This window comes from Martes martes, assembly GCF_963455335.1.
Source record: "Martes martes genome assembly, chromosome: 6".
Taxonomy (NCBI): Eukaryota; Metazoa; Chordata; class Mammalia; order Carnivora; family Mustelidae; genus Martes; species Martes martes.
Window position 1 is genome coordinate 76,750,841 of NC_137893.1, and position 25,370 is coordinate 76,776,210.

The window sequence follows — 25,370 nt, forward strand, 5'->3', positions numbered from 1 at the left end:
AATTTAGAGGAATTATTTTTGCTGTGAGGAAACTTTGATTCAAGTGTCGTTTCGGTCTAGCCTTGTCACTGGTAAAGGCATGGACCTGCTGTCAGACAAAAATACATCCCTCCCCAGGTAACGTACTGAGACTTTCAAAGCATGTTCTAAAATAGTCTGAAAAAGGAACAAATAATACAGAGTCATTTGAATTGCTGCATGAAAAGCAAGGAAAATTAAGGCTTAATCAAACTAATTAGGTGTTATTTATTAATGTGTCATGTCTTGTAATAATCTTTTCTGTCAGTTCATATGCAAGAGTGCAGATTAAAAAAGCATTTCAGTAATTATGTGAATATATTCCCCCCCTGCTATTCTAAGGTTCACTTGGGTGGCCCACTAGGCAAAGAATGGAGAATCTGTGACTTTCTAACCATTCAAATGAATATGTAGTTCTTATCACTTTTCTAAAGCAAGCCTTAATTCAAACATGGAAATAATAAGTATGCCCCATACCTATTTTGGTATAACTAATTGTGGACTATGAAGTTCAATACAACTGCTCTCAGAGAGACTGATGAGACTACAGCCTCATTGTGATTGTTATTATCAATTGCTTATAATGAGTTTATAACTTATTTTTATTTAGGTAGTCGACTTTCTCACTCTCAGAGGGGTAGAATAGTCATATGGTTATATGTACTTTTAATTAACAATACCAAGTACGAAGTCAATACAGGGTAGAAACTGAACAAAGTAGTATCTCACCATATGGATGGCTTCTACATGTTTGGGCATCCTTTCAAATTAGACCCCATTATCCCTTAGTGTGTATCGTTTGTCATTCATACTTAATTATTTATATTACACCTCTTAAATCCCCACTACTCTATTTTATTCAGTATTTCTGCTTCATGGTTGACATGGAGCTTTCCTGAAAGAAAAACCGTCACCTACAAATCACTTTCTATTGTAACCATCCACAGTGTTTAGGTAATGAGCGTGTGTTTAGTGGATAAGACTCATTTGTAACAATTAGAATCTCTTCCAGAGAGTGAAAGAAAATAGATATAGAAAAAGGATCAATACTGTCATATTGAAACATCCTATAAAAAACAACTTGATGATTTAATACTCTCTTATAAAACAGTTGCATAAGAGGTAAATGGCCTCCATTTTCCATTATTCATGATGGGATTATATTAATGATGATTTTCTCCCAGAGGAATATTATTTTTTTGTATAATTATAAGTAGCCTCCTGGCAGTCACTGGATAAGCAGTGTGTATTGTTTTAAATGACAAAATAGTATCAATTATACACAATTTAAAACAGGAAGGGAAGTTGGATGACTTCCAAATGTGTCATTCAAGGGAGAATATATTTGTGAATTTAATTGGGTGTTAAGCCTATTAAACAGTAATTATTAACATGTTACCATTTATCCTTTATCTATCAAGTGCAAGTATTGAAATATTTAAGTTTACGTTATATGCCTGTAGTTGAAAAGGTGTGGAGTTTTATTGTCTTTTTTAAAGCACCCAGTAGAGAATTCTCTGCTAAAACAAAACGACAAATCCTTTGTCTCCTTCTGAGATAAATTCCAAAACCAGAAGGTCTTTTTTTAATTGGCTCTATGATTTGTCCTCAAGCTTTTCACATCTGTTTGAATTGTTTGTGAACATGGAATATTTGCATGTGTTAGAGACAATTAACCAAAACAAACAAACAAACAAAAACGAAGAAGAAGAAGAAGAAGAGGAGGAGGAGGAGGAAGAAGAAGAAGAAGAAAGAAGTTTTCCCACAGGTGGAGAAAAAGGATAGGACAGTCCCAACATCCCTTCCTTTTGGCAAGTCTTGTGTGGTGTGGAAATAGCTAAACAGGCTGGTTGAAAAGTGCCAAATTGATTTTATTTTATATGAATGAGATCCCTGTATAAAAGAAAAGCAACACTGTTTGTTTGTTGTTTGTTGTTTTCAAATGCCATGCAATAGCTTAAAAAAGTAGCTCTCTGCATTTGAGGATATGGAGAAAGGAAAATCAGAAAGAGCCTTGGTTAACATGGCTTACCTAGAGTTGAAGAAAAGCTCAGTCATACATATACTTTCCTGCAGCTCCCTACCCTTTAAGGATTTTTGAGGATGATCAGAGATGATGATGATGACAATATTGATGAAGACAGTGAAACGATTTACCACTTGCCAAATCCTAATGCTATGCCAGGCCAGGGTTGTGTTAAACTCTGGACATGGATCATCTCATTGAGTTCTCATCAAAACTTGGAGCAACAGGAGAATTGTAAATATATTTTAAAATGGGGATCAATGCCTGTTAGGTCTTCTTTCCCCGCCCTTCATTCTGTTTTCTAAGAGTTATAATTTAAGAAAAACTCACGATGTCTTTTCTCATATAATGCAAATTTGATATGCACTCCTAAGTGTTCTCAGTACAACTGCCAAAGAAAGCAGACGACCTGCTGGTAACTTTTAAATGTCTTTATTGTTTGGTGAGTGAAAGGAATCTGGTATAGAAACCCCAGACAGAGGGCACTGTGACTTCACACCTAAGAGCACAAATGGCTTGTCACCAAAATTACTGAAGGAATCTTGGATACGGTTTATTTTTAAATTTCCTGGGGTTCTATTAAGCTGGCCACAGGCCTGATAAAATATCACGCAGCTCCACGATTAGATTTTTAGGCGTATTTTGTTCTTAATGGTTAGAATGACTGCAAATTGAGATGGAGGAGAACATAGAATAAACTTATTTCTAAGGTTGTTGGTGGGTCCTTAAGTTATCAAGAATAAAAACAACAGATTCGAGCAGTTTAGGAATTGATTTAGCAATCAACTGTGCCGGCTGTTTTCTGTCAATAGCCTCTTTGGTAGAATCCTAAAGTCAAACAACCAGAAAAGACAGGAGACAGAAGGAGCCATTATTTGTTCTTCCTGTTTAGATAGTTTACAAAATTGTCAAGCCTCCTATCTCTTAAAAAGTGAATTGGTTATTCTACTTGTAAATTATTTTAATACGATCTGTAAGCGTAATGATTTTGTCTTGGGAGCCATCTTTTCTCTTATTTCCCCACTTTTCTGGTTACTCATATTCCCAATGATCAATAATTTGGTGTGACTTGATTTTCCATCTTTGAGTAAATCTCTAAAGTGTGTTCGATCTCTGAAAAATAATACTGAATATAAAGCCTGAACTGTCACATTTAGACTTGAGAGCTATGACACATTAAATGTACTCATATTTAGATACAGGCTATGTTAGGATTACCTGGTTGGTAAACAATAACCTTATTAGAACTGATTCTTTTGTATTAACAACAATGTCCTGTTAAATTAAGTGAATAATAGCCCATTATTTGTTCGTATGTTAATATGCGAGGGAGGAAGGTCATGCCTAGTGACATAAATGAAACCTGGGATTATAACTCAATTTGATTTTAACTCAAAATTGAGATTTTGTGAGATTTATTATTGAGATTTTGTGATTTATCTTGAAAACTATGCATTTTTAGTTCTTCTCAATTATGTATTTAAAATTCACACATAAATACCACATTTTAAATATTTACCATGGAAAAAAGTTGATTTTTTAAAAATTAACTAAACATATAGTTTATCCAGATCCCTTGAATATTTTTTCAGTTTTCCTGAGATAATTGACATATTATATTAAGTATACAACATGATGATTTGCTCTGTGTATATATTGTGAAATGATTACCACAATAAGTTAACATCCATTTTCTCACATAGTTACAATTCTTTTTCTTATGGTGCAAACACTTAAGATCTAATCTCTTAGCAATTTATAGGCAATATTATAGTCACCATGCTCTATATAACATTCCTGGGACTTATTTATTTTATAATTAGAAGCTTGTACCTTTAGGCTTTCCTTCCTCCTTTCACCCACCCTCCAATCCCTCCACCTCTGGCAACCACCAATTTGTTCTCTGTATCTATAAATTCTATAAGATTAGATTGCATATGTGAGATCATATGGTATTTGTCTTTCTCTGTCTGGTTTATTCCACTTAGCATAACAGCCTCCAGGTCAATCCATATTGCTGCAAATGGCAGAATTTTCTTTTTATGACTGAATAATAGTCCATTCTATTTCTATAGGTGATAGATGGATAGATAAATAGATTCCAGTTCCAGTATATACATATATCATATTTTCTCTATCCATTTATCTGTTGATGGATAGTTGTACAGTTTTCATATGTTGGTTATTATAAATAATAGTGCTAAAAGTTGATTTCTAGTAAGGTGAGCTATTTTTATCCTACAGCTTCTCCAACCACTCAACACCTTAGAAAGTAGGCATCCCCATTTTGGTAAAGAATGTTAGATATTTTTGGCATTGGAAAATAGCATCTCAGAGACCTAACTTGAATTCATTATAACTTTGAATATTGAGTTAACATAGCCAATGGTAAAAAATGTGTATTATTTGTACTTTCAGTCATCTTCAAACGAATAAGACTTAAAATGTCCATTATAATATCACTTTATTATAAGATAGAGGACTGCATTTAAGATGTTTTTTAATTATTATAAAATGATATCATTGATTATATGTACTATAACAACATAATTGCCCATAATTAATTTAAATTATTTAGCACTTACTATTATTCTAAATGTTGTTATGTATTTTACTCATTCTTTCTCTCTATACTATTTCTAAAATAAATGCAAAACACAAAGACGACATGCTGCTGGGCAAAGAGCAACACAGACAAGCTGCATACGTGGGTCCTATTTCTAAGTCGCTTGGGTGAATTTAACAAGTTGTTCGACTTTCGACTTCAATGTTTGGCACTAAAACACCGTTCATGTTACATCTATAGGTACAGAGATATTTGGGCTGAAAAATACCTCAATGGATAATCTATATAGTCTTCTTTCCACTTAAGGGGACCTGCAGATATTCAGAATATATTGCAAGTAGTATTTCTCGACTGAACTACTTAATGAAGCTATTTTTCCTCATCTTTGGGCTTTAGCTCACTTTTTCTCACGAGCCATAGTTAAACACATTAATGTATCACTTTCACGGAAAGATTGTTGTTCCATTCATAAATAGGTAAAGATTCTCACAGAAAGAAAACCTTTGGTCTGGAACTACGATTGATTTATAAACAAACAGATAGATAAATAAATAAAATTTCATTATTTTGTTGGAAGTATTTTGCACTCAATCAAGAACTAAAAAAGCTATTCCTCAGTCTGTTCATATGCAAACATTCTAGAAAGAGTGTGAGAGAGTAGCGTTTAGTGACATTACCGATTCATTCAGTTAGTCATTCATTTTTCTCCTTTATTCATTTTCCCTTCCCAAGTATATATTGCTGTTCCAGATTTTGTCCTTAAGTTGCTCAAAGTCTAGTGAAGATTAGAAAAAAATGGGGGGTGGGGCGATGGGAAGGAAGAAAAGCCCAAACTTGTAAATAAACAAACAATAAGCCTTGAGGATCAGAAAATAAAGTGCATCCTGGCTGCTCTGGGATTGTGTAGAGCTGGGAGCGGGGTGCATACAAGAGAACCAAGGAGGTGATAATACAGCCAAGTTCTGAGGAATCACTAGAATAAGCCCAGTTCTAGGAAGTTTCATCACTGAGAATTTACAATCCCAGAGATATTTGATTAGATAGCAAGTAGGATATTTGCATTCTAAGTGCGTGAGTGCATTCTAAGTTTTTATTTCTTCTAATTGAGACTGTAGTCCATCTAACTTGCCTCATTAATCTCTTTCCCTCCCAGCTTTGACTTTTGCGCTCAAAGAAAAACATATAATTCATTTTACCCTTTTGTCTCCTTCTTCCTTCTTTACTCTCTGCCCCTTGGTTGACTTTGCTTACAAATATGATTTGCTGTGGATTTCAAAGACTTATGGTTTGGATAATTAGAAGAATTAAGAAAAGTGAGGAAACAGTAATTCTGAAAATTCTGAAAGCCTCTTACTTGAAAGTCTATCTAGAATTGTGGAAATGAGGTCAGGTTACCAAAAAGATTGATTTAAGTAGTGAGTCTTTTTGATGGGCCCCTGAGGTCAATTCAGCATCTAATTAAGCTTAAACATAGCACAACCACTGAAGAAAACTATAAAACTCTTCATAGTATGAAATAAATACTTACAGATCTTTCAAGGGTTATGAATCATTGACGATAATAGATAAGATAATTGACATTTATCTTAGCCTTCTGAATAGATAGTAAATAAATAGAAAAAATAAAAGGAGAGGGAAAAAAACCTTAATCTTAAATTGGATCTCCACTCAATGCATGATTTTGTTAAGCTATTTACACTTCCAGGGACCATTTTTTTCCATCCGAAAAACCAGGGTGTTGGAATAGTTGATTTCAAAGGTCTCTCCTACACTCCAAAATTCTATGATCATGCTTCTGTGCCTCTGCTTTCGTTAGGTCCCAAACATCAAGTATTCCATCATAATCAAGGTATAAGGATAAATAGAACAGTGATATGATCTTGAATCAATCTTATTTCCTTTCTTTAGTTGACTGTTCCATGGAAAATCATTTCTACTTCATAAATCGGAGATGAAGAGGAAAAAACACTTATATTACCTTTATCATTTTTAATCAAAAGAATGTATGAAATATGTATTTGGCTACTATTCCATGCTTTCCATCAAAGTGAATATGCAAATATATAACACATGGAAATATTAGGGAAGCTTTTTATCAGGATGCAAAGAAACCTTTCCAGTAGAAACATTTTGGCCTGAAGGAGGTTCTTTGATCTAAAAAGTTGAAGCTTTTGGTGTTTTAAAACCCTTATAGTAGTGTTGTGTAGCCAATTTATACTAGATAATCCATTGCTTAAAACTTTTCTAAAATCATAAAAAAGACCTTGATAATTAATTACCAATGAGATATATTATTGGAATGACCCAATAAAGTAACTATGGCTTCTACTTCAGTGTCCTCTACACAAGACCTCTGGCAAAACTGAAAACTATATAATCTAAGTGACAACAATGACTAAGCAGTTAGTCCATAACAGCACCTAGCTGGGTAAATGGAAAATTCCTTGCCCTTATCTGGATATTCTTATTTGTTCTCAGAAGCTCAAGTGAAATGATTTCTTTCCCTCACTTCCTACCTTAAATTCATTTAATAGTCCAATTAGGTTTATGTCAAAATGTACTCTGAATCTATCCACTTACCTACAACTTCTGTGTTTTTCATTGACCATATATTAAAAAACACCATCCATTACTCAGAATAGCATTCCTTATTACTCTTTCTTGATACATTTCTGATAGGATACTTATTTGTATCTTATTTACTTATTTGGTATTTTTTTGCCTGTCCACTAGAATCTCAGCCCCACGAAATGGGTGATGTTGTCCCTATTGTTCGCTGCTATAACCCCATATCCAAAGGAAGTGCCTGGTACTCATTAGGCAATCAATAAATACTAGTTGCATGAATGATAGAACCTCAACCCACCTAATCCAAACCCATGTCACTTCCTCACTTGAATTAATTCAATAATCTCCTCCTGATTTCTTGCTGCCTGTCATATCCTTTTCTCTATGTTGTTTTTGTTCACATAACAGTCAGTAATCTCTAAACCTACATGCCTTGCTAATGCCCTAAAAAAGCTTACCATTGCTCTTAGGACAAATCCAAACTCACCGGAACAGCCTAGAAGACTCTGATATGAGCTTGTCTCTGTTCTCCATCACCAATGACCTTTAAGCAAGGCAGCCTGGTCCCTAGCTTAGGTTTTTTGTCTTGCTTTATCATGTCAAGAAAACTTTTATCAGAGATCTTCCTGAAGTTTGCTCCATTGTATTCAAGTCAGAGCTGCAGTGTGCGCCCCTTGGAGGCAGGGCCACTTCCTATATTATGCATTTGTGTAATTTGTATGCTTACACATAGACCCCCATTCTGATTCCCCTACCCTAAGACAGCAGGCCCTGGACTGGAGCTGCAACTGCCCAGGAAAGAGCTGTCTCTTAATTTTGCACTAAGTAGGTTTTCCTGGCCAAACCTTGCTGTGATGGACCGCATGCGCTCAGAAAGCATGAATTTTTCTAATTTGCACAAAGCTCCATAGGTTAGTGAAGTGCAGTTTCACGGTGGCGCTGCTCTTCCTTTTCTGTCCACTTTAGCATGATCTCTTTCCCCAAGGCATTGTCTGATTCACCACTCTGTTTTGATATCCCTACATTCCTGAGATCGGGAATTATCTGCCCTGCTTGTGTTTTGCCTGTCTCCCTCCATCTCTGCCATACGGTCCTTAACAGCAGGGTCTATGTCTTTTCACTGTGCTCCCCCGGTGATTTCATTTGTGCTGTGATGCCCGTGAATACTCACCAAAACCCGGCTGGAACAGAGATGATTGTTCTCTAAGTTCCTGAAACAACTGCGACCCAAGTTAAGTGATAATTGCCTGTTTCCTGAGTACCCCCTCCACAAGACCACATACAAGGGAGGCAAAGTAGCTCTGCAGAATTTAGCAGTTCATGAGTGGCAGGTATAAAGATACCCATATTGGAGTAAACGCCTCCTTGACCCACCCACGTCATACGAGCTCCTGAACTTTTTCAGGTGGTTCTTTACTGCCGAGGGCCTCATTTCATGGGCAAATTCACAAACCTGGAATTATTATACAAATGGTCTAAAATTTTTGTTTTAACAGATGGGGCGGGGAAAGGGAGGAATGGTTGACACCCCTAGTCCTTCAGATCCCCCTCCCAAAACTACATGGCAAGGGAAAGACACTCGGTAAGGAGAATTGAAGATCAAAATGTCCCTATTTTAATAGAGGACATTAGCACAATCACATGTCTCAGGCTAAGATATAAAACCATACTTAATTTTACTATTTGTTCAATTCCAAACTTTAAAAATGGTATTCCACATGTTATAAAAATACTCAGTCTAGGAACCTTGTGCAATGCATACAACTAATATTATTGCTTTCGCAAATTTAACCGTCATTTTCCTACTAAATTCAGATCTCCCCACCTCCTTGTCAGTCATAGATTCACAACTGATTTTTGTGAAACTGAAAGAACGAATAAGAATCTGTAATTATGTTATACAGTGTATTTTTTAAAAATGTAAGTGAATTTTAGCTCAATGGCCACTTATTAAAATGACACCTTCTCTATCCCAGAATCTATCACCATTCATTGCTGGCAGGACAGAGGCCTTTCAAAGAGTTTATGATCTTCTGGATGTACTCAGTATCTCCAGGAGAATGTAATAGTGGCTTTAGGAATTAAATATCTATCAGGCATTAGAGGAAAACATCTCCTCAACATTTGTTTCAAGATTTAGGGGGTAGGCTTTAGTTGTATAGAAATGTTGTGGGGAATATCCTTTGATAAAGAAGCCAGTTGAATTAAGTTTTAGTATAGTAAGTTGTTTTTTTACCTCATGTTATCTGAATTCAGCTCCTAGCCTCCTGCTTGACTTGAGATTCTGAGTAATTCCACTCATCATTTCTAGCAGTGTAAAGAAAACATTGGTAACTTAGATCATTAGAAGGAATGCACACTGCCTACTATCCCCAGTGGAATTTGACTAAACCAAAATAATCAAATTGACTTGTGTGAGAAAAAACTCAGAACAATAAAATATTGGCAGCTTACAAATATGCCATTCAGGTATTATGGAAATAACCCAGCCCAAATCACTCAAGAAACAAAAATAATGCCAATTCACTATGTTCGAATGTCAGAGGGATTTTCAGGTAATAGCTTATAAAATGAAGGGCACCTTTAGAGTTCTAACATAAATTTCAGCAACCTAAATTGTTCCTTCAGAGAGTAACAGTCCTCAGGAATTCCAAAGGAATATATTCCTAATAAAATTATAAGCTTCTTTCCTATAAATGTGTTCTGTTTCTGTCATGTTTAACTTCATCTGTTGTTATGTCTTTGTTTATGTACTGCAAAGTCTGTTTCAAGTCCTCTCGTGTAATTAGATGGGATATAAATTATAAATTCATTATTGAAAAAAAATAGTGTTTTGAGTATTTACTATGTGTTAGAAACTGCATCACTTAATCCTTATAACAGCACTAAAAACTCTCCTCATTTTATAAAGGCCCTAAACTGAGGATTGGATACTTTATGAGATTTTCAAGTTTATCCAGACTATAAGTGATAAAGCTGAAACTCTCACATACACAAACTCTCACCATTTGACTTTAAACATAGTCTTTACACTAAACAGCACTCTTTATTATAAGATTCTATTATTAGTATAATATTATATTAGCATAATTTATTATATATTATTCCTACATAAAATGGTCTCTGATTTCAACAATATTCTCTGACATTATTTGAACATAGAAGAAGATTTTTCAGTCATGCGTCATGCTCAAGGATGATGTATCTGATTCGTTATGGTGCTCCCTACCACGATAGACATTTGGTCTGAACTGATAATTCCCCTGCCAAGGTGACAGAGCTGTCACTATGGAGGCAAGAAGACTTCTGGTTTTTTCTTTCTCTTTCTTTGATCCTGCTTCCCGGCTGTGTCCATTGCCTCACTGTGATACAGTCAGCCATCACAGGGAGCATACTATAGTTGATTACAGTCATAGAGAATTTCTGTTATAGACTGGATATTACACTTTCTGCTGCAGAAGGCACCAGTTTGTTTGTTTTAGGAGTCCTCCTTACTTCCATGCCTTGTTTTCACCAGATTCTCTCTGTGTGGAATCCCTTCCTCTCCTCATTTCGTCACCCAGCAAACCCAGGTCAAGTCTTTAAATACAGGTTACAGTTGATTTTCTCTAGGGGTCTTTCTGCCACATCCCCTCTGTATGTATTATTTCCCATCATCACACTGTAGTAGAGCGATCTATTATAATGATCTAAGTCTATTTTAGTCAGTGTATGGGAAATCTCTTGAAGGCAGAGCTGGAGTTTAATGTTTTTGGTATTGGCACATAAAAAGGGCTCACTAAAATGTTTTTAAAATAAAATAATGACTTTATGGTTCCTCCAGGAAAATCTAAAAATATATTAGAGTATAAATTATGAATAATTCCCCTGGAAAGAATTTTGTTTTGAAATAAATTTCTAAAAAGCTTATCAAAACTGTAAAGGATTGTGATTTTCCATCTTCACAGTCCATGAAAATATATGACAGGGTAAAGCAATCTAGATTGAACAGGAACTATTCTATGAAGATATTTTTGAAAGCCTCAATATTTGGAATAATTGATTTATATTCATGGTCACTTGTATTTTAAGCTTTAGTCATTTAGTTAACTCCTTTCTAAATCTAGATTATCCCCAAATTTAAAAGCTACAATATATCAACCTACCTTAGAAATAGTTTTTCAAGAACAGCTCTCAAGCAAGACTTGGGAATGGATATTTACAAGTATATTTCCCTTTGACTTACAAAGAAGGTGGAGACTCAGTGTGGAAGCTTCATGCATCTGTCCCACCTGCAGTCACGGACCCCCTTGTCATAGATGACCCTTTTCTGGCCTTAGTAGTCCGAAAGCAGCTTTAAGCACCTCAAATCTGGAGCCTCTATGAAAATTCAGCTCCACTTCTTAGTTGCTCAATGGCCTGAAAACCTGTTCACTTTAGTTTTCAAACAGTAAAGTGAAAATACACCTACATCCTAAGGTGCTTGTGAAGATTAAACAACTTAATATATTAAAGCTGATTGTGATTGTTCTAGGCATAGAGTGAGCAGTGTATAAATGTTAGCTAGGGAAAAATCATGGAAATCAAACTGTTTTTAGAGTGCTCAGCCTCACCTTTTCTTTGTACAATGAAAGAGGAACTTGCATGTTGCAATATGTTTCTATCAAATCTTTGCTCTCGGGAGGAAAAAAAATGGACGATAATATGGATTGATACTTTTCTAGGTATATGGCCTGCATGTTATGAAACGATGTCCTTTTATGCATACTTGAACATGCTCAGGAATCACCCTGGATAGGTCTAACAACAAGGAAATCCTCTAATGAGTGGAGACTAACCTCCGTGTGGCACGAGGGCTCAGGCTGCTTGCCTTCTCACCAGTGCGGAACGTGGTGTGTGTGCCTATCCAAATACTCTGCTTGCTAATCCACAACCCGCCAGAGCAAACTAATTTTGACAAATTCTAAAAAAGGAAAACTTCCAGTAAGCAGGCAGGTCTGCTGACATTTGATAATATCTAGTTGTCAGTGAGATTTCTAGAAGGTGCACATGCCCACGTCAATTCCTGGATTTAAAAGAAACACATGCCAGAAGTTTGTGGAATGAAAATTAATGATAAAACATTTCATATGGGATCATATGTTAGTTAATGTTTACAGTTCATGGCCTGGATGGTTTCGGTTAATTAAAGAAGTCACTTGGGATAAGGAAGGACTCAGAAACGACTGTGGCTTTTTTATACAGTTCATAATAAGCCCAGAGACTTGAGGGAGCCTTTCAAGACTCTATAAAACTGAATATATTTTCCCTTTGGCCCATTATTTACTTAACTGGAGGTCATTTATTTTGGCAGGAGAAAATGTACCTGTTCAATATCAAAAGGCCCATGAATTTTAACCTTCTTTTATTGCCCTATTATATCATTTGAGAATTTTTAGTTAAATGAAAAAATGGTGACTTTTCTCTATATTAGGAGTCCTCTCAGCTTCTGTGATTTTTAGTTTCCATAATTTAAAGTGCATATTGAAAATAAATTGCTTTATTTGATTGCATGTAGATTTTCCATTAATGAAGTCCAGTAGATATATTTAACATTGTATATACATCTATGAAAAGTAATATATTCGGAAACGGCTCTGAAGATAACGGAATCTGTGTATGTATCCACTTAAAGATCTCACCTAATAACTCCTTTCTTATTGCATAATAATATGAATTTATACTTTGGATTATGAATTATGCATGTTGGAGACAGATCTAGCTATTTTAGTCATGGATATTAAATTTGTTAATACTTTTTTTTTCCCCCCAATACCTACTCCTACATTGTGTGCAAAGGACAAAGCCCAGCCTTACCACCTCCATTACCAACAGAACAAGCTTCCAAACCCACTCCGGCATCCCCTCCTCTTGAAGGCAAGTATTTTATTTTTCCTAAGGTCTTCTCTATTGTAGATAAAATAGAATGTAGAGAAATAAAACAAAACAGTAACAGCAGGAACAACAAAATCCATATTTTCTCAAGTAGTTTTAGTATGTCTTAGCTGCAGGTTACTTTTCTTGAAATTACAACTTGTTGCTTTTTGGAAAACCAAAAATTTCCTCTTCAGATTTTATATTGGTAACTATCAGCTTCCAGAAGGATGGCCAGCTTCATACTCTGGAAACCAAAGCAGAAAGTACAGGGACAAATGGATAAGGATATGCCTTGCAATTCTTGAACTTTTACCACAACTTGACCAATTTAGTGTCTTAAGACTCTGGTGCTAGTGTTTCTGGGTTTGAATCTGAATTTCATCTCTGATCATTTGAGTAAATTTTTTGAAGTTACTTGAATTCACTCTTCACGAGTTTTATCATCTATAAGATGGGCCAAGATAGTACTCACCTCACAGAGTCAGTGTGAGAATAAAATGGTGTGTATGTGTGTGTGTGTGTGTGTGTGTACCAGTTTACAAGTGCTTTATAAAATTAGTAGCTAATACTACGACTAGTAAGTAGTTCTTCAAAATACAATGCTTCAGGACTGGCAAAATTAGAAGAGGGAAATGTCATCATAATTAATTTTGCTAGGAGTTCAAAATCATTTGTCTTTACTTATTCATTCAACTATAATTTATTAAATCCCACCAATAAGATCACATCAGGCATTGCCTAAAGTACTGGGGATTCAGAGTATAATAAAAAAATAGTTCCTGTCCTACTAAGACTCAGTTTACAGATATAAAATTAAAAGTAATTAAAGAGGAGCCAGATATAAAACACAAGTAATCAAAGCCCAGTGCACCATCAGTGTTTTGCAAGAGTGCAGATAGAGGTCTCCTTCAGACCCTCCTAGCACCCTTTCCACTCACTCCCAGCTCTGTCAAACCTGAAAGGGACACCACCCTGCTTATCCAAATTCTAACCCCATCTAGCAAACAGCCGCTCTTTAGTCACCCTCTGAGACTAGAGGTTTCATTTAGCAGGAGGCCCAAACAGTCACTGGCAACAGAGAAAGAACTGTCTGGGGGAAGAAAATTCAGGGTGGTAGCATCTGGAGTGTAAGAGAGAAAAAAACCCAGGTGGCCACACCCTATTGCCCCCCACAGACTCCTAGACCTAGGGCAAGGTGTAGCCAGAGGAGTGTAAAGCACACAGCTTGCACAGGGGCCCTGGTTGCTGGCTTCTAAGAGGTGCACTGATTACACAATGTAATAAGAACCAAAAAATAAGTCCCCAAACCCCATTCCCAAATGAGCACTGTGGAAGCTTAGAGAAAGGAGGGCACAGCTCTTCCTGGAAGAGGCGAAGAGGACTCCAGGAAAAGCTTCTCTGCAGAGGTCACTATGGAGCTAAAGTCTCAAGAATAGGGAAGAATGAGCAAGGAAGGCAAGAATATCACCAATCAAGAATTGGCACATGCAAAGGCATGGAGGTGGGAAAGAGAGGCATTTGGTCCAGAGGAGCAGAAGTAGCTCAGCATGGAGAGAAAGAAGTAGTCATGGAGAGGGTCTGGGACAGCTCATAAAAAGACATGCAAAAGACAGCTTGTGATGTGCCTTGTAGGCTCAGCCTTGGATTTATTTGTATCTTACAGTTCTTATTATAGAACATTGAATAGTAAGATAAACTTGCAATATACTCAGCCTGCAGATACACTGTATATTTTCTATTCTGGTCTATCCAAACTTTCTCTTCTTTCCTTTCTTTATTACTTTTTTTCTCATTGTGTTTGTATTTCTTTTGCAAATCTCTAAAATCATGCTATTTCACCAAGCTAAGGAATTTGTATTTCCTTTTAAAATTCCTGAGACATTTACGTGGTTCAAAATTTAAAAGTTACAGAAATGATATAGGATAGAAAATCTCCCGCCTGGCCCTATGCAACAACTACCCAGTTCTCTTTATAGGAAACTGATGCTCTTTCCTTCCAGAGAGATTCTGTGCATATACAACCATAAATATTTCCTCCTCAGCTAAGAGATTTTAATTTTTTTCTATAGAAGACAAGGAATTCCCTATGAATGGGATAGACAGGTTCATTTTAAAAGATCAGTTTGACTGCCAGCCTGCTGGACTAGAGAGGTGACATGAGATTGGCTACAGACACTTGAGAAGAGAAAATAGTCCAACCAAGTTGCAAAGCAGGAACTAAACTGGTGTAATGGATGGAGAAAGCAGATAGATGAGAAAAGTATATGGAAAAGGAACCAGTTGGTGAAAGTATCTGATTAATTAAGATGCTGAGATACAACAAGTGATAAGAATGACTCCAGCTTTCTGAATTAGATATCCAGGTAGACAGAAACGCCATTCACTGAGACAAGAAACCACTGAAATAAAACAGGCCTGGGGAGGAGAAACAGGAAGGTGATGGGTTCAGGACAGACTGGGACATGACAGCTTCCCATGAGACATCCAGGTAGAATTACTGAGCAGGCCATTCTAAATTAGCAAATGGGACGCAAGAAAATATTATATGGCTGTTATCTGGAATTATATATATCAAATATATTAATGTATATGTAACCTGTCCTCTCCTCTATAATTTGTGTATCTTCTATCCCCCAAGCCCCGTTCCCAAATGAATGTCCAATAATGCAAAAGAAATGTCTGAGAAGTTAGTCCATTTCATGTATCCTACAAACCTCTCTTATGAAGGGGACCCAGGCATTATTGATCATTTCTTGCTTCTTAGAGAGTTGGTGGGAACTCTGTGTCTTTAAAAACAGTATAGTAATTTATAGCTCGTGCTCTCGAATCACACACACCTGGATCCCAATTCTGGTTCTGTTGTTTACTTATCTGGATGAACTTAAGTGTGATAACTATAGTTTCAGCCTCTTTATTGGTGAAATTCTGACACTCGTATTACCTATCACAGAGATGTATTGTACAGACAGAATAAAACTATAATGACTGCAGTTTTTATTATTGTGTTTGATATTGGTGAACTTAGAAGTTCTCTTTCTATTGCATTTTATTGACTTAACACAACTTTCCGCAAACAGTAGTTTGCAGATCACCAGCACCAAAATCAACTATGAAGCTTGTTAAAAATTCATATTCCCGCCATAGCTTAGATCTAGTGAATCAGATTCTTGGCAATTCAGAGAGGAAGAAAAAATCTCTATTTTTAACAAGGTCCTCAATTGAGTCTTGAACACATTAAATTCAGAGAACCTTTGGTTTATGTCCATGTATAAAAAAGCCTTACAGATTCAGCCGATTGTTTTACACCAGACACCTGAACTTGGTAGCCTGTTTCAAATAGTCTTTTCTCTAGGTCATCTAAATTAAATTAAAATAATTAAGTTAAACTCAAATAAATAAGTACACTTTAATTTTAACACATGCATAATTTACTTAATAATTAATGATTTAAATATAAATAAATAAAATTTAATCTGAATGCCTTGGTGAGAGATGCATTATCCAATTGACAACAGACCCAGTGATCCTTTTTGGCTATATATTTATGTTTCACATAACCAAGAGCCAGGGAAGAATTTGGGTAGCTGGGCAGGCGATGTTTTCCTTAGGTCGTGTTCTGACATCAGCATGTTCTTCGCACTTTCTGGCCAGATCCTGACCAAGTCACACCTGCAGCTCTGCTCTCTTCAACTCACATTTACTTAGAATATTGTGTTTTCTGTACTTACACACATTTTACACTTGAAATTTCAAAACCCTGTAACGTAGGCATTATTAACAATGAACAAATGTAGGCTTGGAGTTTATTTATTCGTGCTAAGTTAGTAAATAGTGGGTCCGAGATTTCAGCCCTGAATTTCTAGTTCTGTGCCCAAGGCTCTTTCTAGTATATTACTATGCGGACATCAGCGTTTGAGGATCCTACCTTCATGTCTTCTGAGACATGAATATTTCTAAAAATGCTTTTCTTTAGTATTAGTCACCTGAATGTCCTATAATTGGCCAGTTGTCCTTTAGAATGGCTTAAATGCCACTCATGGAGAAATTGTGACTGCTGTTTGTCTGGGAGAGAACAATAGTTTTCAAGCCAAGTACCTTAACATTCTAGAAAGGCTTATAAGAGAGCAAGAGAAATGCCAGTGGGAATGGGGGGAAAGGTTACATTATACTTACAGATTATAAGAACCTACTGTGTAGTACGTATAATATTTTTCTTTGGCCAGCTACACAAATGTAATGAATTAGTAGTTGCAAATTTTAAATAAAAATCCCATATCCTCTGTAAGTCAGTTCTATATCAGTATCCATCAAAAAAAGGAATTCACTAGGTCATTAGAGATCACAATTTAATGTAAAGTACATGTAAAATCTTGCTCCAAGACTCCAAATCAATAATAGCTCTTGAATATTTAAAAAAGAGTCCAGGGTTAGTCCAAGGTTTGAAACTTTTGCCTCTGTCCCAAACTGCTACAGACACATTTTATTTGGCCCACAGAGATTTTTTATTTACTGACTTTAAGTGTGGTCCTCTTGACTAAGGGGAGCTTCCTACTGTCTCCATCAACTTCCAGGCATCTGCTTCACCCATTTACTCACTTGGCTCCAGGAGCAATTTCTGTGTGGTAATTATGTGAAGATAGTTTCCTCTTGATATAACAATTTCTTAAATTCCTGATCAACCCTTAATGTCTTGGTCTGCAAGAGCTGCCAAGACAAAACACCACAGATTGGATGACTTAAATGACAGGAACTTATTTTCTCACAGTCCAAGGTCAGAGTACCATAATGGTTGGGTTCTGGAAAGAAACCACTTCCTGACTTGCAGATGTCTGCTTCTTACTATGTTCACATGGTGAAGAGGGAGCACTGGTAGCTCTTCCTCTTAGAATGACACAGTTCTATGAGATCAGGGTTCCACTCTTAATACCTCATTTAAGCTTAATTACTTCCTAAAGTCCAGGTCTCCAATACAATCATACGTGGGTTAGGGTCTCAACATATGGGTTTGGAGGAGACGCAATTCAGTCCATAGTACTCGGTAACCTCTAAACCTAGTTATTAGTAAAGCAGCTTAAATGTTTACCTCATACAATCAGAGTTGTCTAAATATCTGAATGCTCAGTGGTTTGCATTTTGCCTATCAATTGTATGTGGTTTCATACCAATGTAAATTCCCAACTTGCATCATCTTTTATAAATTCTTGATATTGATAGGAATCAAATATTTTTTAAAGTCTTAACTGGTCTCAAATATAACTGACTCATCCTGAAAATAATAAAGCAAAAGGAGCAATCTCATCACTGGCAACTACTATATGTCATTTACCTAGCTGGTAAGCAGATTATTAAGAAAAAAATTTTTAGAATCCAGCTGAGAGAGAGAGAGAGAGAAGGAGAGAGAGAGAAAGGGAGACATCAGACTCACATTTCATTTGGCATTTGGACTGTACAAGCTTATGTTACTGGAGATAATTTGACACAAAACTGACAAGTGACTCTCTCATTGCCCCAGTGTTCACAGGACAAGGGAGAGCCTATAAATAATAGTGACACCTTAAGTTTCATTGGATTCTAATTCTGTTGTTGTTGCAAGATAGACATAAATCAAACAACTCCAATTCCCCAATTTGCGACAGATTTTGATAGATTATTCAAGTGTTTGACTCCATTTTATCTTCTACTAGAGGTTTATAAAACACCGAGTAGCAAATGTTTTACCTATCGGTCTGTCACTTGGACAAGGATGTGTCATTTGTAAAGTGCGACACTTAGGTTTCCACTGTTATATTTAAAGAGTGATTTAATTTGACATTTCACCCTGGAAACCAATACAATGTTTAAGTGGGTAACATAACAATATTGCAAGATTACGAGGCTTTTGCTGGTACCTCCTTTCCATTCCCAGAGGAGTTTTCACACTGTGGACACGCACTGAGCAGCTTCCTAAGGAGGCCACGTTATCAGGCAGAGCTGAGCTCATGGGCTTCGTCAGGGCGTGCAGATGTGCTGCCTGCAACTTCATTAACATAATTGATTAGGAACTAGGACATATTTAGTATTAATCAAGCTGTTTTTAGTGAGGCTGATTATGCACAGTCCTTGATGCACTATTTTAGTCTGGAACTTCCTTAGGACTAAGTTGCAAGAAAATGGCATTATGAGAAAAAGGAACTTACTTGTGGCACTGAAGTGTGCTTTTTGATTTGAGGAATGCAGCTATAACAGGTCAAAATGTAGGAGCTTAAACATACTCGGCATTTTTTTTGTTTGTTTTCAAAAAGTAGAGCTTATGTGTAGCTTGGATTATTAAGTGTGTTCACGGGACGTTGGAAACAATTTGTAATTTTATCACTAGCTTTTGAAAAACCATGGACCTTGTTATGAGTAAAACTGCTTTCATATCTGTGAGGCCCTTAAAAGCTTATTTGTGTGTTCATAGCACTTAAAACAAAGAAAATGAGTTTCTCACAGCACTCAACTCGTTCTTGGATATGTTGGTGTGCTTTATGTTGGACTCTTTGTCTCATGCCTTGAAGTTGTCTCTTGCCTTCCTTCAGTTTCACTCCTTTCCCCACATCACATGCTTCCCACATGATAATGAAGTTTTTATTGCTTTAAATATTTGGGTATGAAGACTCATTGTGTTTTTCAATCACTTGTTTCCTTTGACTCCTACTGTATTTTTTTAGAATACATTTGGCCATGGAAACTTGGCTACGATTACATTAAACAGATGTGATCATTTTGGGCATTGTCAATCTGTATTTAATTATGGACATAATTTAAAAGGGACTAACTTAAATATAATATGAATTCTCACATTCTTTCAAAAAAGTACTATGTTTTGTGACAGAATTCCCATGTCTATTGGGAACTCCACTGGGGGCGAGAAACCTTCAAGGTCTGAGAGTCACTACAGCTAACCACTTATTTCAGTAAGGGAGCTGATCTATTGAGTTCTTCCCCTCAATGAAATGGCAACTGTTATATTAACATGACAGGTTATTCTTACTTTTAGCGTGAGAGCCACTTTATCATCCAGTGTTTATCAGAACTGTATTTCTCAGGAAAGATTTGCCCCTCACTGCTCTCAAACAGAATCCTCAGTGACTAAACAAATCCCCACCCCATCACCAAAAACAGCTGCTTCATAAAATCTTAGTATGAGCGGAGTTACCAGATATGATCCCACTATTTTTTAATCAATAATGAGAAAAGATTATTTTTCTTTCCCCCTATTCAACATGAACATCCCCTCAAAATATGTTTTTTTTTGTTGTTGTTCTCTGGAGAGTAAAAGACTTCGACCCACACAGAATTACTGGACATTTAGTATAAAATTGCCACAACTTTTCTATTGTGACAAATACGTGGACAGAAGAAGTTACATGATCTCGTGCTACATATATATCTTCTCCTTAAATCACTTATTTTTTTATGAATTTTATTGACTTATTTGAGAGAGACCGAGCAAGCACAAGTGGGGAGAGGGGCTTAGGGAGGTAGAAGGGGAGAGAGACTCTCTAGCGGGCTCCCCATTGAGTTGGGAGCCCAACAGGGGTTTGATCCCAGGACCCTGAGATCATAACCTGAGCCAAAACCAAGAGTTGGATGCTTAACCAACTAAAACACCCAGGTGCCCCTCCTTAAATTACTTTTAATATACCATTATAACTATACAATTTGCATAAACAAAGCCAAATATAAGGTGAATAAATACCATATACCCTGTCATCTTCTTGAATAAATACACAACTGGTACTTAGTATGGCAATTGTAAATAATATCATAAATACCATCTCCCATACGTGGGCAAAAGAACTCTAGAGAGAGACCAAGGACTCATCTTCTAACCTCAGCTTTGACACTAGTCGGTTGTATGATCTTTGACAGATGGGTCTCCATTTCTTCACCTGTAAAGTGTGGGACCAGAACTTGGATGGTCTCTTGAGTCCCTTTCTGCTCCCACCCAGAGATTTCAAGCTTATTGTTTTCAGGCTGGTGAATTGGTAATAAACTGCCGGAAGAGCAAAGGGAAGACTATGGCTTTGCATAGTGATTAAATAGCTACCATAGATACCTACAGTATGGTTGTGGTCTGGATAGAGATGTCTACTTGTTGGGGCAACCAGACATGTCCCAATGCAGTGAATAATACTATGAAGCATTATTTACTGATGTACAAAAGTGAGTTGTAAAGGCTGTAAAAGTTAGGAGGAAGATGAGATATGAGTAAAGCAAGGCCATGCAATGAAATCACAAGACTTGCATTGGGCCATAAAGAGTGAGTTGGTAGGATTTGTGTAGAGGAGAAAGCAGCATTATAAGAAACTTATTATAAGATTATTTCTTACCATAGGTTGCATCCGAGGACAATGTTCTACAGGAGCTAGTAATGTTTTATTTACAATTCTATTAAACCAAGAACTTTATCACCTTAGCTCTTCAGTGAGCTCTTGCTTCCTGAGAAGCAAAGAGTATAAAATAATAAAATAGAAATTTGGCCCCAGTTCTTATTCCATTAACTCTATGACACCATAAATTTTATTGAACTTTAGGCCGATATAATATTTTTCTTTGTTTTTGCTGAAATAAACTTATACCTTTCAACAATTTTTAATGGAATTGACCTTGAGTTATAAATTTTGATAAAATATATAAACTAAACTACTTTCACTACTTATCTAACTTAGAAAGTTGCTAACACAACTGAATGAAAAAATGTATGTAATGATTTAGCAGATTTTCTTTTTTTATTAAAGATTTTACTTATTTATGTATTTGAGAGAGGGGGGAGCACGAGCAGGGGAGAGAGGAGGAGCAGAAGTAGTGGGAAAAACAGACTCCCCACAGAGCAGGGAGCCTGACCAGAAGTTCTGTCCCAGGACCCCGAGATCATGACCTAAGCCAAAGACAGGTGCTTAAAAAACTGAGCCACCCAGGCACCCCAACTTAGCACATTTTCTAGCAGAGTTATATACTCAAACATTAGTTGCCCTTATTATCATTTTTTTCAATCATGAAAGTTCTACAATATGTATAATAAAGCATTAATTTTATGGCAGTTTTTAAATTGGTCTCTACAGAAGATGATAAGGTAATTGCCTTGATGACATTAGTCAATATATGTGAAACTCCACATAATTTCTTAATACAGGCTTCAGGTCATATCCTGAAGAGTTTTGCATACATAGCTAAAGATTTTACATGTCCTCATGGACTCCATGAGCTTGCTAAAGCAATTGAAGGAAGGAGAAGTATGATCAGATTTGCATTTTAGATTACTGTCTCAGCTATAGAAAGAATGGATGGCTGAGGGGTGCGGATTGGCAGTATGGAGATGAGACAATTAAAGGAGCCTACTGCTCCTGGGGAAAAATTATCCTCCTTTTCTTTTAAACAATCCCCCTTAACCTTCAAAACAATGCCAAGCAGTGAATATGATTTCACATCATTTTAGAATTTAGAAAAGATCAGAAAAATCAAGTAAATTGCTTAAGAGAACACAGCTGTAACAGTGATATACAGTTGACATTCAATCAATGTGGAGGTCAGGGGCAATGCCGGCCCTTCCCCTTGTGGCAGACAATCTGTGTATAACTTGACCCTGTGAAAACTTAACTACCAATAACCTACCGTTCACTAGAAGCCCTATTGACACATAAACACACTTTTGATAAGGTATATTTTATATGTATTACTTACTGTATTCTTAAACTAGAGAAAAGAAAAATATTATTAAGAAAGTCATGAGAGAAAATATATTTACAGTACTATACAATATTTATTAAAAAAAATCCACATGTAAATAGACCCATACAGTTCAAACCTGTGTTGTTCAAGGGTCAGCTGTAATTGGAATTGGAGGCCAGGTGTCGCGTACCCAGGTTTAGTCTGTTTCCATTATCTTAGACTAGCGATTAAGTGTTAGGGCTAAGTGTGATTGCTAAAGTCTTATCTGACCCGAGTAAATGAATGGTATTACGAATAAAAACAGGTTTGGGGAGAGATAATGAGCTCAGTTTGGGGCTTGTTGAGTGTATCTGGGTCCCTGGCACATCAAAATTGGTGATTAAGACTGTTTAATGAAGGTAGTATTTATAAAGGTTTTTGCAGAATTACCGTGAAGCATCCCAGGGCTAGCAAAAAGAGGGAGCCTTATCTGTCCTGGATCTGAAGAGGTAGGAGAATGGAGTGGTTTACAAAGCCAAAAGCCTAAGACAGAGATGCCCAATGAGAGCTATGTCCTTCATTATGAGAACACACCGTCAAAACTGTAAAATCATGTGAGTAATATCCTCAATGAGCCCAGGAGGGAGTTGGAAAATAACTCTTTTTTTCCTGCTCTGTTGTCTCTTGAGGTTGCTCCCATAAGCCAAAAATAACCCAAATCTAGAGGGCAAGGGGCTTAGTTAACACAGTCCATAAAGATCAGCGTGCAGGCTGGATCTGGACAAAAAATGAACACTATGCCACATGTCAGGCAACAAGCTAGGCTCTGTTCATACAAATGGTCATTTCCTGTGGACCACTGAATATAGGAGTCTGGAGTTTACAAATGAGGAGATACAGACATTGGTGTCATAAACTTAATCCAAGCACAGCATTTCCTGAAGTCTATTATGGGGATCTCTAGTTGCATGATATTCTGGACAAAAAAAAAAAACAAAAAAACAAAAAAACAAAAAAAACTCATGTGTTATATTTTCATTGACAATGTATAGTAGTATATCAAGGATCTCATACATGAATCATGGTAATGGAAAATGTTAACATATTTAAACTTCTTATTTTTATATTATTTTAGATTTATAGAACAGTTATAAAGATAATACAGAGATTCTTGTATGCCTTTCAACGAGCTTCTTCTGATGTTCACATTTTCCATAACTGTGGTTCATCTACCAAAACTAACAAATTAACTTTGGTACAACACTATTTATTCAACTTTCACCTTCCAATGGCTTAAAAAAGATTCTTTAGGGGCACCTGGGTGGCTCAGTGGGTTAGGCCTCTGCCCTTGGCTCGGGTCATGATCTCGGGGTCCTGGGATCGAGTACCACATCGGGCTCCCTGCTCAGTGGGGAGCCTGCTTCTCCCTCACTCTCTGCCTGCCTCTCCGTCTGCATGTGATCTCTCTCTCTCTCTCTCTCTCTCTCTGTCAAATAAATAAATAAATAATCTTTTAAAAAAAAAAGATTCTTTAAAAAATGATTACTTACATGTGTGATGGATGAACAAATATTAACATAAATATTCTGTTTTTCTCTTCCACCTTAACTTCTAAGGAGTATTCTAGGGTTATCTGGTCAGGTCCCAAGTGTTTGTGTTCTGCTCAGAAAATGCTGGGAAAGCAGAAAAATTGGAAGGAATCCAAAGAATTAAATGTATTCATGATGAAACAGAAAGGGTTAGTCCCCAGAAGAAAATAAAAGGTTTGGACAATAAGAAAGGAGGTCAAGGGGCACCTGGGTGGCTCAGTCAGTTAAGCGACTGCCTTTGGCTCAGGTCATGATCCCAGGGTCCTTAGAAGGAGCCCCACATTCGGTTCCTTACTCGGCAGGGAACCTGCTTCTCCTTCTTCCTCTGCCTACCACTCTGCCTAGTTGTGCTGTCTCTCTATCTCTCTGTCAAATGAATGAATAAAATCTTAAAAAGAAAAGAAAAAAAAAAAGGTCCAGAAAAGCAAATAGATCCTGCATGGGCTAGAGGGAGTTTTTAGTGTGCTTTTGGGAGAGAGAAGTGTTTGGGGTGGCGGGGAGGGAAGAGCTGTCATGAGGGAGGGTTGGAAAGCTTGAATAAAAGAATGACTCTTTAGCCTATCTTGCTTTGGGTCCTACAACATTAGCTATTTGAAAGACTTCAGGAAAGATTTAAATTTATCTTCAGGGGTTCCTGGGTGGCTCGGTGGGTTAAAGCCTCTGCCTGCAGCTCAGGTCATGGTCTCAGGGTCCTGGGATCAAGCCCCGCATCGGGCTCTCTGCTCAGCGGTGAGCCTGCTTCCTCTTCTCTCCCTCGCTGCCTGCCTCTCTGCCTGGTTGTGATCTCTGTCTGTCAAATAAATAAATAAAATCTTAAAAAAAAATTATCTTCAGAACTTCCTGGCATTTTATTTATTTATTTTTAAAACTTTCTGGAACTTTAGACTCTTGTTTCTTTTAGTTGCAACACTGTGCTCAGGCTGACATGAAGTAACATAGTTCTATTTGAGTTAATATGTTAGAACCAGTGTTATTCACCTTTAGTATTGTGGAAAAGTAGGTAAGTCTTAATAACTGATTGTCCAATAAACTTCTT

At 36.7% G+C, this 25,370-nt stretch overlaps 1 protein-coding gene across 2 annotated transcripts in view; it reads left to right on the forward strand.

Moving 5' to 3' along the window:
* TRDN (triadin) overlaps positions 1-25,370 on the forward strand; it is a 391,091-nt gene that overhangs the window by 138,411 nt on the left and 227,310 nt on the right. For both annotated transcript variants that reach the window (XM_080806278.1, XM_080806279.1), the window contains exon 10: positions 12,996-13,073. In XM_080806278.1, coding sequence (XP_080662404.1) covers positions 12,996-13,073 — 78 coding nt within the window. The remainder of the gene's footprint in view (positions 1-12,995; positions 13,074-25,370) is intronic.